Genomic DNA, 15,158 nt, shown 5'->3' with positions numbered 1-15,158 from the left:
CATGGGAAGTCGTGTATATGATATGCTTGGCGTTGAAGTGGTTAAGTTGTGAGAACTCCGCTGCTAAGCAACATCAATATTAATGTCACTGTCGGCATCTAGAAGCCACAGAGACTAACAGTTTAGCAAGATAGCAAGCGGGTAACATAATGCAGGAAATGCAAAGGCATATATGTCAGAGGAAAAAGATGAGGCAGTTGGGAATATCAACATTTTCCTCAGACATTTTATAAAATTATGAAGAAAAACAATATATGACTAAAATTAAAATATATTCACTATGTACCCAGAAAAACCTTCCATGGCCTCCGCCATTTCTGAAAACGTCAACAAACAAGTCAAAACTCGTGAACTCTGAGCTTTTAGAAACTTTCCACATAAGAGGGGGGCATTCCCGTATTCAGAAACGGTGCCTTTTAAAACAAGCTGTCAGGATTTCTATCCATTTGTGATGTCACAAATCTACAACGTTTAGACCATTACTCAGTTTTAAACGTAAACATTCTAAATGTGTCCCAGTTTATTTCCGGTTGTGGTGTTTGTGAATGACATCAGCTGACAGGAAGTAAACATGAACCCAAAATGTTGCCTGGCTACACAATTCCGTTGTAATTCCGTTGAAATGCACTAAAACGGAGCGTTTCAAACAAATGGTAAATACAGGTTTATTCAGGCAGACAGCATGAGGAAAATAAAGGTGTTTTTTTACATTTAAGTATGTAAACATGTTCTAGTAGAAACATAAAATACAAGTATGAACCTGAAAATGAGCACAATGTGGGACCTTTAAATGGTTATATACTATAAATGCTAAATATGGGGACTTAAGGTAAAGTGTTGGCAATTCTTGTTATTTATTCACTAAAAACTAAAAGGGTTTCAGGGATAAAAACTAATTGTAGCCCCTCAGGGTCATAGCAGAATAAGTGAGAATAAGTAACTCCCAATAACGGGGGAGGTGTTGGGGGTTTACAGCACACATTTTAAGTTCCTAACATCCCCTGGAAATGCACCCTTTACCACAAAACTGTACGCCTCCCCTCCTCTCGCTGGCATTGAATGGAGCTCCGAAATACCTTCTTTGCCCCCAGCCTCTAAAGAAATCCCTCCTCTGCCTGTCTTTTGATGCCTGCCCCCACCTCTAAAGACATGCCTTTGTGCCTTATGCAGAACTGTATGCGCTGCACATTCTTTCTAGTTCTATAGGAGGATTTTTGTAACCCGGTCCTGATGAGCCCACGGAATTCAGCTTAAATAAACCTCAAGATCAGAGTCCGACCGAATCTCAGACACACCAGCCTGCACTGAACTCACACACACACACACACACGCAACCCCCACCCTCTCTCTCTGTCTTATTCCCCATTATATCTGTCTGTTTTCTGTCGCTTAGAATTTTTCACACCAACATTTTTTCCTTTTGTCTCACAAAATCAGAAGATACTGACATTTTATCTTCTGCAGAACTAATAAGACTGAAGTGTAGAAGATGTTCTCTTTAACTAATGAATGACAATGATCCTGCTGCTGCACACAGACACAGCGTTGGGAAATGGCAAGTTGACAGTTATGATTCTGTTCACTTTCATTTAGTAATATTTATAGTGGATGACAAATCAGATTCATATATGACTACCAGTTCTCACTAACTGTTTAAGCTTAAAGCTTCTGGGAAACCTGAATAATTTGTAATAAATGCTTCCACAGAAATATGCAAATAGTTTCTTTGTAATTTTGTTTTATGCATCTTATGGTAAATGTCTGTGTGGAGGCTGCATGAGAAAAACATTTTGCATCTTTGTGAATCTTCAAAATGTAATATTCAGATTTCAGATTGGGAATTTCTGAATTACATCATGAAACTGACAATATAATGCGTTCAAATGGAGCCCTGTGCTTCATTTTTGTAACTTAAAGCTTTATATTTTGGTCTCATGCCAGCAGGCTCACCTGACATGACTCCATGCAGCGGTCGGTCCGGCATTAGCCGCCCCTGGAATGTGTATTCACCGTGGTTCAAACATTTCTGTCTGTGTTTATCAGTTTGTGCAAATTTACAAAGTTACCTTTTTGAAAATCATGAAGACAAGAATTGGACGCAGCAAAATGCAACGAAAAGAGGATTTAATTCCAAAAATAGACTACTACATTTCCACTCAGGGAGGATGTGATTTTCATTTTTTATCTCATTAATGTTTGATAATACACAGAGATACACACTATAGATGGCGTTGGATAAATACATTTTACATGTAGGGCTGTCAATCGATCAAAATATTTTATCGGAATTAATCGCATGATTGTCCATAGTTAATAACGATTAATTAATTAATCGCACATTTTTAATCAGTTCAAAATGTACCTTAAAGGGAGATTTCTCAAGTATTTAATACTCTTATCAACATGGGAATGGGAAAATATGCTTGCTTTATGCAAATGTATGTATATATTTATTACTGCAAATCAATTAACAACACAAAACAATGACAAATATTGTCCAGAAACCCTCACAGGTACTGCATTTGGCATCAAAAATATGCACAAATCATAACTGCAGCCCAACAGGCAACAACAGCTGTCAGTGTGTCAGTGTGCTGACTTGACTATGATTTGCCCCAAACTGCATGTGATTATCATAAAGTGGGCATGTCTTTAAAGGGGAGACTCGTGGGTACCCAGAGAACCCGTTTTCATTCACATTATCTTGAGTTCAGAGGTCAAGGGACCCCTTTGAAAATGACCATGACAGTTTTTCCTCGCCAAAATTTAGTGCAAGTTGGGAGCGTTATTTGACCTGGTTGGTAACAATGTATTCATTAGGTTTTTCTAGTTACATATGATATGCCAATATCTTCACTCTAGCTTTAAAACGCAAGTTGTGTTAATGCATTAAAGAAATTAGTGCCCTTAAAACAAATTTGCGTTAATGGGTTATTAATGTGTCAAATTTGACAGCCCATATTGTAAATGTAATGCATCGTATTTGTTTTTCCTTTCCAAAATTTAGCGTAAGTTTGGAGCTTTATTTAACCTCCTTCGCAACGAGCTAAGCCACTCTTACTTTAAAACTGAGCCCGTTACAATCTTTCCAAAAGATCGATTGCGTTAACGCGTCAAAGAAATTAGTGGCGTTAAAAACGAATTTGCGTTAACTCGTTATTATCACGTTAACTTTGACAGCCTTAGTTCTTACATAAAGAAAATGGAAATGTGTCCTTTTGCTTACATAGGGGGTCATACCCTCATCTAGTTCTTTTATTATGTGTATTTTGCATGCAGTGCACCAAACTGGTCAATCCCAGAACAATGCAAACTTAATGCACATCAGACGGCTGCCCCTGCAGACTTTGTTCACACGTTTGGTATTTCTGTCCTTTTGTTATGACTTTACAGAGTTATATCTCTAACACTAGGTGTGGATCTATAACAGCAGAGAGAGAGAGAGAGAGAGAGAGAGAGAGAAACCTCTGCTGGTAACAGTCTAGACAGTCTGATCTCAGCAGAGTTTCTACTGAACCTTTCCCTCCAGTCTATGTCTGTGGGGGAACTTCCCAGCCCCCGGACCCCACTTTGGGAACCCCGGAACCAGACTCTCTCTACCCTAACCCTCCTGTCTGATGCCCTCTCTCTCTCTCTCTCTCTCTCTGTCTCTCTCTCTCTCTCTCCAGTGGGTGGTCCGGTGAGCTGTTTCTGGGCGGGGTCCTCTGTTTCAGCCCTCCTACCCTCCTCGTTCCCTCTTGAAACATGCTTTAATAGAGAAAGTATGCAATGCATACTGCTACAGCTACAACCCCCCAATTATACTGCAACTGGGGTATTCGTGACTGGACGTCTGGGGGGATCACACACATTTCCGATTAGAGGAGGAGAGAGAGAGAGAGAGAGCGAGCGAGAGCGAGAGAGAGAGAGTTTACCCTTTCAATCCAACCAATGAGACGGTCGATACTCACATTTTCATAGTTGTGCAGGAGCACAAAGTGAGCTGACTGTGTGTGAACTTCCAGGTAAAACTTACAACTCAAGGTAAGTTCGGCTCTCTCATTGTTGCATTGGTTGTACATGGAGCCTTTCTATATATATATATATGTATATATATAGTCTGGATGTATGCATGCTGTGTGTGTTCATGGTTTTTGTGAAGGAGAGCTTTTGCACCTGTGTTTCCTCTCCTTTGTCCTTCTTGGTAAACTTTTTTCTCTGCAGCTCTCCCATGTTATCACTGCAACAAAAAAAACACACAACACATTTTAAAGCTGGATTGCGCAAGTGATGGTAGCTGCAGGGTGGATGTTGTGTGTGTGTGTGTGTGTGTGTGTATGAGCGCCCACTTTTACGCGTAAAAACACCGACGGCCTCGGCGGTTGTTTTGGCGTTTTAACGTGCACCAAAGTCGGGTTGGTTTGAGCTCCGTGTCTCGCTGCAGGAGCAAGTTACGCACCGTCTTTACACGCCGTGGAGTAACGTGTTTTTAGGGTTGCAATTGCCGCCCATATGGAGGAAAAAAAAGTACATTCAGTCCCAGTGCTGGGCTGCCAAAACACGGACTGGTGGAAGCGGACGGTCCGCTGCTGCTGCTGCTGCTGCTGCAGGAGGAGAAGGAGAAGTCTCTGGTTGTTGTTGTGTTGCTCCTCAAATCAGTTTACAAGCGACGAAACGAAACGACGTCGTGCGTCTCCTCGTTTTGCTTTAAATCGTTTCAACGAGGGACGTAAGATTTGTGAAATGAGTCCCAACTTCCTGCTTCGGTGATAGGCTGTGTTGGCAATTAGTGTTTGGCGCATTCCTCCCAGAGCAGAGCTATAGTAGACCTAATGGAGAACGACCACCCTCAGACTATACACTGCTACACTTTAGAAAGATGACATGTAGGGGCCACTCTCTGGAGAAAAAGTCAGTCATATAGACTAATAGTTTTCTGGAAGTTACCAGAAATGTAATACAAAAGGAAACATTGCATATTGGTGCTATTAATCAGACTATTTTTAATGATTGATTAATAGTTTCAGTCATTTTTTCAAGCACAAAATGCAAACTATGCCCTTTAGTCTCAGTCTCTTTAGTCTATGTCTTAGGTATAGACTTATTTAGAGCTGCAACAATAGTTTAATAGTTTTCAACTATTAAATTAATCGGTAACTATTTTGATAATCGATTAATCGTTTCAGTAATTTTTCAAGCACAAAGTGCAAACTATGCCCTTTAGTCTCTTCTTAAATGTAAGGATTTTCTTTTCTATGTCTTAGGTATAGGTTTTATTAAAGCTGCAACAATTAATCAATTAGTTAATTTCAACTATTAAATTAATCGGCAACTATTTTGATAATCGATTAATCGGTTTAAGTAAAAAAAAAAAATTCTCCAGCTTCTTAAATGTGAATGTGTGCTGTTTTTTTTTACTCCTCTGTGATAGTTAACTGAATGTCTTTGAGTTGTTGATAAATCAAGACATTTGAAGACGTCATATTTCTAACATTTTATAGACCGAACAACTAATCGATTAATCGGTTTAAGTAAAAAAACAATTGTCTGATTCCAGCTTCTTAAATGTGAATGTTTTCTGGTTTCTTGACCACCCTGAGACTATACAGCTAGTTTATAAAGCTGACACTTGTGCTCCACTCTATGAAGAAAAAGTCAGTCATATAGTAGCCTAATACTTTTTTTGGAAGTTACCAGAAATATAATTACAAAAGTAAACATGCATATTGGTGCTATTAATCAGACTATTTTTAATGATTGATTAATCGTTTCAAAGTGCAAACTATTCCCTTTAGTCTCAGATTCTCAAATGTGAGGATTTGCTTCCTTCTCTATGTCTTAGGTATAGACTTTATTAGAACTGCAACAATTAATTGATTAGTTTTCAACTATTAAATGAATCCCCAACTATTTTGATAATCGATTAATCGGTTTAAGTAAAAGAAAAAAAATCTCTGATTCCAAAAATCCAAAATCAGTGAACAAACAACTCTTCCTCTTATATTTTACTAAAAGCTGTTTTTTTGGATGAGGATTATTCAGAAGTAGAGCTGCAACGATTACTCAATTAGTTTTCAACTATTAAATTAATCGCCAACTATTTTGATAATCGATTAATTGGTTTAAGTAAAAAGAAAAATTCTCTGATTCCAGCTTCTTAAATGTGAATGTTTTCTGGTTTCTGTACTCCTCTGTGACAGTTAACTGAATGTCTTTGAGTTGTTGATAAATCAAGACATTTGAGGACTTCATCTTTCTGACATTTTATAGACCGAACAACTAATCGATTAATTGAGAAAGCAATCAACAGATTAATTGACAATGAACATGATAATTAGTTGCAGCCCTAAACTGATTATCATTGTGGTTCTGGACTGTTGATCAGACAAAAGCAGTTTGAGGATGTCACCACATGCTCTGGGAACTTGTTTGGGGCATTTATCACTATTTTCTACTGACTAGACAATTCATCAGTAGAAATCACAAATCACATTCTTTAGATATCTTGTTTTTTGTGACCTACAGTCCAAAACCTAAAGATATCCAGTTTACTGTCACACAAGACAAATAAAAGCTGTCTATCCTAAAAATTGAGAAGCTGGTACCAAATAATGTTTTGGCATTTTTGCTTGAAAATGTATATGTAAATGATTAATCAACTATCAAAAAATAGAGCTGCAATGATTAATTGATTAGTTAACAATTATTAAATTAATCACCAACTATTTTGATAACAAACTTGAGTTTTGTTTTAAGGGGAAAAAAAGTCAAAATTCTCTGATTCCAGCTTCTTAAATGTGAATATTTTCTGGTTTCTTTCCTCCTCTATGACAGTAAACTGAATGTCTTTGAGTTGTGGACAAAAGAAGACATTTGAGGACGTCATCTTGGGCTTTTGGAAATACTGATTTTACACCATTTTCTGACATTTTATAGAACAAACAACTAATTGATTAATTGAGAAAGCAATCAACAGATTAATTGACAATGAAAATGATCATTAGTTGCAGCCCTAAACTGATTATCTTTGTGGTTTTGGACTGTTGATCAGACAAAAGCAGTTTGAAGATGTCACCACGTGCTCTGGGAACTTGTTTGGGGCATTTATCACTATTTTCCACTGACTGGACAATTCATCAGTAGAGATGAATGATTATTGATAAATCAATTATTTAATCGGTCTGTGAAATGTCAGAAAATGGTGAAAATTGTCACAATTTTCTAAAGCCCAAAATGTCTTCTTTTTTTGTGACCTACAGTCCAAAACCTAAAGATATTCAGTTTTCTATCACATAAGACAAATAAATGCTGCCTATCTTCAAAATTGAGAAGTTGGTACCAGAGAATGTTTTGACAATTTTGCTTGAAAATGTATGTAAATGATTAATCAATCATCACAATAGATGCAGACACATTTTCTGCCGATTGACTAATCGACTAATCGTTGCAGCTCTAAAGTTCACTATAGGTTTGTCACGTTGCAGTGATTCTTTCCATTACGATTTTGTGTGTAGTTTTTGTTTCAGTTTTAAAATAAAGGTTGTTGCAAGCATCAGCGCAGCTACAACATGCACAACCTCATTGAGAAATACCTCCCAGAGGGCAGATGGAAAGGCAGCGTACAGTAGAGCAGATGCTGATTTTGGATGGCGGACTGAGTTGTGAATATCTGTGCTACTTTTAGTCGCTGGACACCACTCTCATGTTTCCCTGCGTCTGCCAGACCCCTGTCTGTGCTCCGATCAACCTGGTGCCAAGGCTTATGTATGAGCAGTTCCCACGCTTGCTCTTGGAAAAGGATCCTGTGTGATTCTGAGTTTTCCTCTCAATGATATTAAGCACTGATTGAAACTCACTCTGTGCAAAAAGAAAAAAGAAAAAAAGATTTGAAGTGGTATAATATAGCTGATTATCCTAAATTGCTGCATTCAAAAGTAGCACCTTTTTTTTTTTTGCTCACCTCTCCAGCTCCTGATCCTCAGGTCTTCTCCCCTTTAAGCCGTCGAGGCCGCTCCTCCAGGCTTTGATGCCCACACTCTCTGAAGCAGGTGGACAGACGCAGGCATGAGTAGCAGTGGGACCAAAGAGCCGTCTCCCGAGCCGAGCACTGCCTCGTCACCTCCTGAGCCTCAGCGCCGGGGCAGGGGTCGGCCACGGAAACAGCAGCAGGTAGGACCTCCTTCTTTCATAGATCAGTTTGATCAGCTCTGTCCTTGACCTTCAATCAATAGGTAACTAATGGAAAACATTAAAAAAGTCATTCTGAAAAACAAAACTAGTTGACTATTTGTCTCCTGGCTGTAGAAAACAGCTCATGCAAAGAAATTCGGGCCTCCCCCTCTTAGTCAATCAGTCAACTAATCAGTCATTTTGGTCTTAGTCGACTAAGATTTCTTTAGTCGATTAGTCATTTTTTATGCTTTTTTTCAAGCTGAATGACTCATTTCCAAGAAACTTATGAGCACATCTCTGGTAAACACAAGATTAAAAGTGGTGCTTTTGTGTGATTCTTTGCGGAGAAACAGGTCTGTCGATTAAAGAGAGTATTAGTCGACTTAGAATTCCTTTGTTGGAGGACAGCCTTAAAAGAAATGCCTTTCACTGGTTAGTTATGGCTCCACACGTGATCTCTGTCTACAGGAGCCTGTTGGACCACCGACTCCAAAGCGACCAAGAGGACGACCGAAAGGAAGCAAGAACAAAGGCCCCAAAACTGCACTGAAGGTTCAAACTGAGCATATAAGATGTTAATAAATAGATATATACTGTATATATTTGAACTTTAATTTCAGCGCCTTATTTCTGCACTATAGTAAGACAATCTACATTCAGAGTCAGAACTACATTTATACGTTTTTGTTAAATCATAAGAAATGTTTTTGTGAATTTACTGCAAATATCCTAATATTAGAAAATTTTATAAGAAAGAAATAATCATTAGTGAATTTGGACATATCTGTGACTTCTTACTTTAGTCAAAACAACCTTGATATCTCTGACTCCAGAAAAAAGAAGTAACAGACAACATATTTGTCTTCCAGTTGATAGTAGTGTCTAGATGTTTATGACATACTGTTTATAGGATCTTAATGGGTTTATCTATCCAGTGCATCTTTTAGATGTGTTAGTGCATCTGAGAGTTTTCCATGTAATACCTCCTAAGTTTATGTCTTTTGTAAGACACTATAAGACAGTCAGCAGTCATCATGAGAGAAAATGTCAGCTGAAAACAGACAAGCTGTGATTAAATCAATGCAGTATTTATGCGTCATGCTGCAGTCTGAGGGTCAGAGGTCAAAGATGGACTGGTCAGTGCAGACGTAGCTATTATTATTATTCTGAGGAATAACAGAGAAATGTCTGTCACTATAACATCATCAAGTCAAATACTGAACTTTAGTATATGTGACAGATATAGTTACTAATTACTTTACATACAAAGTATTCTAATTTTCTCTCATCCTATGAAATATCCAACACGGTCACGGGAAGGCGTATAAATAGCACAATATCACATTGATATTCTGCGTGTCATAAGGCGCATTTGAGGCTTTTTGCATGTCATTTGTACGCCATGCAACAAAACTACAGTAATGTCCGCAGTTAGGTTTAGGCAACAAAACCAATTAATTAGGTTTAAGAAAAAACGTCATGATTGACCTTAAAATAAGTACGTAAACTAAGTAAAATATGCACGGAAACAACGTAACATAAGTACGGAAAACATGTCACTAAAAATCATGTGACAAACGTCACTAACGTAATTTGCAAAACAAAACACCGGTCTCCTGGTTAAAAGTCTTGTGTTTGTTGAACCCATTTAACCATCCATCTGTTTCACCTTTCTCAGAAAGTAGAGCCCGTTGGGGAGAGACGACCACGTGGGCGACCGAGGAAATGGGTATGGAGCAATCGTTGACAGTTAAGAGACATCATGGTGTCCAAAGCCTCCAAGATGTCTCCTTCCTGGAGCTGTACAGTCCTCCAGGGCGGCTTTTCCCTCATGTTTAATTAATTCTGTTTCCTCTCTTTCCACAGCCCCAGAAAGTAGTTCAAGTAGCTGAGGAGAAGCAGGTGAGGAAAACAAAATCTATCAAGGTTGTAGGGTGATCGATTTTTGTTTTAGTGTAAACCGCTGGTTCCTTGACTGAAAACTTATTGTGATTTAGTTGGTTATAATGACTGAATCTAACAAACTGAGCAGTGGGTTTGCTGCATAATCGTTAAAGCATTAAGTCCTTTTAGCCTTTAAGCATGTGTACTCTGTCATTTAATACTCTTCCGCTGCAGATTTCTAAAGTATTTTCACAAAAGAATGAGTCACTAGTTAGTTATTACATCAAGCTGAAGTGACTTGTGACTATGGAGAAATGCAACGTCTGCTTCAGTTGAACAGAAATCTCAGTTTGTGTCACACCTTTTTACCTTTTGACTAATATCCGTCACATTTAATGACGAGGGACTGATCTCATTTAACTATTCATGAACATCTCATCCTCCCTTTGAAACCTGCTGCAAATGAACCATGGCCTTTGGACCACTCTGATGTACGCTCAGTTATAAGATGCATTTATCTAACACTGATGCCGTGTGTTATACGGAGAGCTGTTTCTAACAAAACAAGAAACACGAAGAGAGGGAATAACACATTCATATATAAGTTGTCCTAATAACTTTTAGATTCACTCACACAAAATCATAGTGTAAAACAACTATTCCTGGTTTCGTGGTTCTTTCCTCTGACTTCTGTGTATCCTCCAGCTTGTGCAGCACATTGTCTACAGCGAATCCTTCGTGCCCTGCACATGTGACATATGTGACTTTTTTGCATGTATTTAGAATGCCCTGTCTTTTTATATGTTTTTTCTTATCCTTATCCATTTTGCATCTCACTACATATTTACCTTTGAACCCTAGTACACTATCAGACAAATATAAAACTCCTTTGCTTTGGCACATATAGCAAAACAACCACTGCACATGTTCCTTGGTGCTTTACGTAAATAGACTGCGTGAGGATACGACGAGTTCTTTGAAAAGCACAGACGGCGGTGCTGAATTCCCCAGAACATCCACCTCCGAACATCCTTTCGTGACATCCAGTTTTGATGAATGTACACCCAGCGTTTCTGAGAAACTCTGGTTCTTTTAGCCACCTTGTTCATTTTTCAAACACAAAACATTGCACAACCGTTGTCAGCGAGGCGGGCAGCTCTCTTGATGCCCCTCGTCTGCCTTATCGCATCCTCTCCTCTGAGCAGTTTGTCAAAGATGCTTTGAGAACTGAAACCGTTGAGACAGACTCCATTTCTTCGCACGCGAAGGGGAAGAATGAGTCAATGTCGAGAGGGGAAACCTGATCTAACTGCTCTCTTCCCCTGTCTTCTTGGTTTCCTGACATAACCGTCGTCTTCCTCACATTTCTAGGTCTGACAGCTGGACCTACTTCCCCGCACGCAATCACTCGATGAAGTTCTGACACTCATTCTCGTATTCTCGTGCTCTTTCTAATTCTAGTTGATTCATTACGTTGCACATGTTGAGTCACTCTGACGATAACAGTCAAGGTGACATTGTTCTCTGGTCTCCTGCTGCTCCAGGACTCTTCAGACGAGGCTGAGGAGGGTCCGTCGCAGATCGAGCCCTCCACATCTCAGGTTCCAGCGGAGGAGGAAGGGGAGTAGATAGGACCCCTCTCGACCTACCTCAAGGTTTGGCCTCAAACAAACAGGGGTGCTGTCTCACTCCTATCTGTGATGGGGATTCAGGATCACACACACACATGCACACAAACACACAAAAATCATCGCAAACAGTGGTTTCTTCTCTTGATCTGATACTGTACCCTGGTTTTATTGGTTCACTGTAAGAGTTTGGTGAACAAACTCTGTTGTAACATCGAAGAATTCGATCTTTAGACATGACTTTTTTTTTTAAGGGGATAGTTTTACATTTTGGGAAATACGCTTATTCACTTTACAGCCGAAGATTGATACCACTCATGTCTGTACGGTAAATATTAAGCTACTGTCAGCAGCTGGTTAGCTTAGCTTAGCACAAAGAATAGAAACAGGTGGAAACAGCTAGCCTGGCTCTGTCCAGAGGTAACACCTACCAGCACCTCTAAATCTTAATAATTAACAGGTTATATCTTAATTGTTTGATCTGTACAGCCAGATGGGAAATATTAAACTATTGTACCAGAGGCTTCAAATTATCATATTTTAAGGAAAATTATCATATGCGAGTCATAGCCACGAGATCAAATAGGTGTAAATATTCAGCAAGCTGACGGGGAAGGGGGTATATTTCCACAAGTCCGTCAGTTTGACAATTTTTGTAATAGCCTACTATTACAAAATTAAATTACAAAACAGCACGACTGGAAGCCTGGTCACATTCTGTATGAAAACAGTGAAGGCCATAACCTAATTAAAGAGGACCTATTAAGCTTTTTCCATTTCCTTTAGTGTGTTATATTGTTTCTTTGTGCATATAGAAGGTCTGCAAAGTTATAAAACCCAAAGTCCACGCCAATGGGAGCTACTTTCCCCCACAGAAACGCTGCTCCTGAACTGCCTGAAACACCTTGATTGAAGTCCCACCTTTTCTTCCGTAACGTTGTGATGTCACCAAGTATACATTTGCATAATGCCTGCTAATAATAATACCATAATACCTGCCTAGCGGCTAGTTTGGCACGTCCTCAAACAAAGCTAGTTATAGCGGAGCTCGAGGGAGTCCAAAGAGTTTTGTTCAATTTACCATCTCAACAGTGGACCAGCTGACCAATCAGAGCTGAACGGGAGGGGTGAGTGGCAGAGGCTCGTTTCAGACAGAGGGTGAAAAGAGGTGCTGCATCACAGCCAGTATGAGAAATGTAAAGCGTTTTTTGAACATTGAAGAATGTAAACATGTTCTAGTGTAAACCTAAGATGCAAGTATGAACCTGAAAACAAGCATAACAGGTCCTCTTTAAAGAAATAACTGGGCTTCTGGTGCATTCAAAGCTGTCTCTCGTGCAAACCCTCTCTTAAATGTGCGTTGAGCAGCTGCGATCGTGAGTCACGTTCATCAACATCACGGCCTACACCAAGCATGACTGGCTGGAAAGAGGTCACATGAGAAGAGATGCATAAACGTAGATGTAGGATTCATCCGGAAATTAATTGAAATGAGACAGCGCAGACTAAAAACAACTACGAAGTGTCACAAAATGGCCAAATTATCGTACATGATGGCAATTTTGGGTATTATTGATCATACAGAGGTCAAAATTATCGTACAAATACGATAATTATTGTACATCTTGCAACACTGGATCTGTACACACAAAAAAAACAACATTTAAACATTTTTTTTTGTTTAGTGTTTACGAAGGTCATGTGCCTTTTGAGTTTCTGACTGTTTCCAGTCTTTGTGCTAAGCTAAGCGTCCTTTGCTGTTACAATCTTCTCATCTGACTTGAAGAATCCCAAGAAGCGTATTTCCTAAAATGTTCAACTATTGTTATAAGGATGCCTGCTTTCCTGAACCTCTCGGTGTGTGTGTGTGTCTGTGTGAGTGTGTGTGGTGGTTGTGTGGAGAGGGGATGGGCTTGCGGGTTAAAATGAGAAGGAGGGGGGGGGGTTACAGAAAACAGGAACCAACCTGAACCGTTTTATTGAAACATGTTTCTAAATCAAGTGTCATGAATCCTCATATGAAATGGTAGCAAGACGGGGACATTTTTAGTGACGTTACAATATAAACATGGTGCGCTGAAGTCATTATTATGAAAGCTGACATGAAAGGTTTTATTCCAAAATGAAATATCCAATTTCTGAACAGAGAAATGTCTGTCAGAATAAAAAAAAAAGATAGAATTACATACGCTCAAATGTCGACGTAAGCAAGAGTTCAGTTCACATTAATAACCTCAATGATTTTGCAAGAAAAAAGCACCAAAAGGTTTAAACGGATATCTCATACTTGGAAAGAAACTCTTATACTTTAGTCAACAACGGTGTTGACATGTAATCTTACCACACTCAGGATTTTACTATTAACCGTGCTTTTACACCATATTGAAACCTCAGGTACAAAACTATTCAGGAACATGTTGTCAGTCTACTCATTAATAATTATTGTGCTGTGTTTGTTGTGCATTTCTGATCTGTATTTGACATTACCAGTATGCCTTGACACAAAGACCTCATTTAAACCTCAGTTGCCCTCAAGTTTCTTAATCTCTCATACTACCTCAGTAACACATAAGAACAACAACAAAGCAACTCTCCACTCCTTCAGCAGCTACGACATACACGCTTACTGTACAAACACACACACACACACACACACACAGGTTCATGTGCAGATACACAACACAGACAGGCAAGTTATCAGGCCGACACACCAACACATACAAGCAGACGTCACACTCCACAAAGGATTTTACTATCGGTGTACAAATAAAAGCACAAGTGTCATTTCTTTAAAATAACCAACATATATTGTTTAAGAGCTGAAATGAGACTTGGTTTGTTCTCCTGGGAAATAAAATGCAGCCAATAGTTTACAACAACTTGATAAAAATACTTGCTTTTTAGGGTGTAGTTCCTTATGAAATACTTGTTTTGTTTTTTTGGGTCTTTCTCATTTTTACTACATCATGTATTTTCTCATTCTTACACTGTAAATTGTATGTGTGACACTCTTAATACGTGTGATTTAAAAGGAAGGGCAGCAAATAAACACACAGAGCTGAAATACATGACAGTTATGGGAGACGACAAGACAACTTTGCCAAATTAATTGTGGAAAATTGGTCAATATAAACACTGCATCAGTAACCCTGTCTTTGTTTTACCAATTTATGAGAGAAAAAAGGACCAAAGTTGTTCCTAACACTCCTATTTGGCTAGAAATGGAGTCTGTCTCAGCTGAACCACTGCGGCCACAATGTGACAGTAATGGGTGAGTGGTAAATGCAAAAATATAGTGCAATAGAAGCATGAGTAGAAATGAGTTATCAAATGAGCAAACCGACCCAACATCTACTAAGTGACCAAGTGAGGCTGTTGCAGAAAAAAACCCTGATTGTGCTGAATTGAGCTGTTTTATTGCTTATTAATTCAACTTTTCATGTGTTCTTCTGTCAAACATTACATAATTAATCAGTTCACCCAAATTACAAAAAA

At 38.9% G+C, this 15,158-nt stretch overlaps 1 protein-coding gene across 2 annotated transcripts; it reads left to right on the top strand.

Moving 5' to 3' along the window:
- Positions 1-3,588: 3,588 nt before the first annotated feature.
- Positions 3,589-13,820, top strand: si:ch211-161c3.6 (high mobility group AT-hook 2b). Of its 2 annotated transcripts, none has more exons than XM_037768179.1 (6): positions 3,589-4,023; positions 7,979-8,148; positions 8,620-8,703; positions 9,830-9,880; positions 10,018-10,053; positions 11,580-13,820. In XM_037768179.1, exons 2-6 carry the CDS (start codon positions 8,044-8,046, stop codon positions 11,661-11,663), a joined length of 360 nt encoding a protein of 119 aa, XP_037624107.1. In that variant the 5' UTR covers positions 3,589-4,023; positions 7,979-8,043; the 3' UTR covers positions 11,664-13,820. The 2 variants fall into 2 exon arrangements, with proteins under 2 accessions (XP_037624107.1, XP_037624097.1); XM_037768169.1 differs by having other exon boundaries at positions 3,595-4,023; positions 7,948-8,148.
- Positions 13,821-15,158: the final 1,338 nt, after the last annotated feature.

The sequence above is a fragment of the Sebastes umbrosus genome, chromosome 1, assembly GCF_015220745.1.
Source record: "Sebastes umbrosus isolate fSebUmb1 chromosome 1, fSebUmb1.pri, whole genome shotgun sequence".
Taxonomy (NCBI): Eukaryota; Metazoa; Chordata; class Actinopteri; order Perciformes; family Sebastidae; genus Sebastes; species Sebastes umbrosus.
This window is presented reverse-complemented; position numbering and strand designations above follow the sequence as displayed.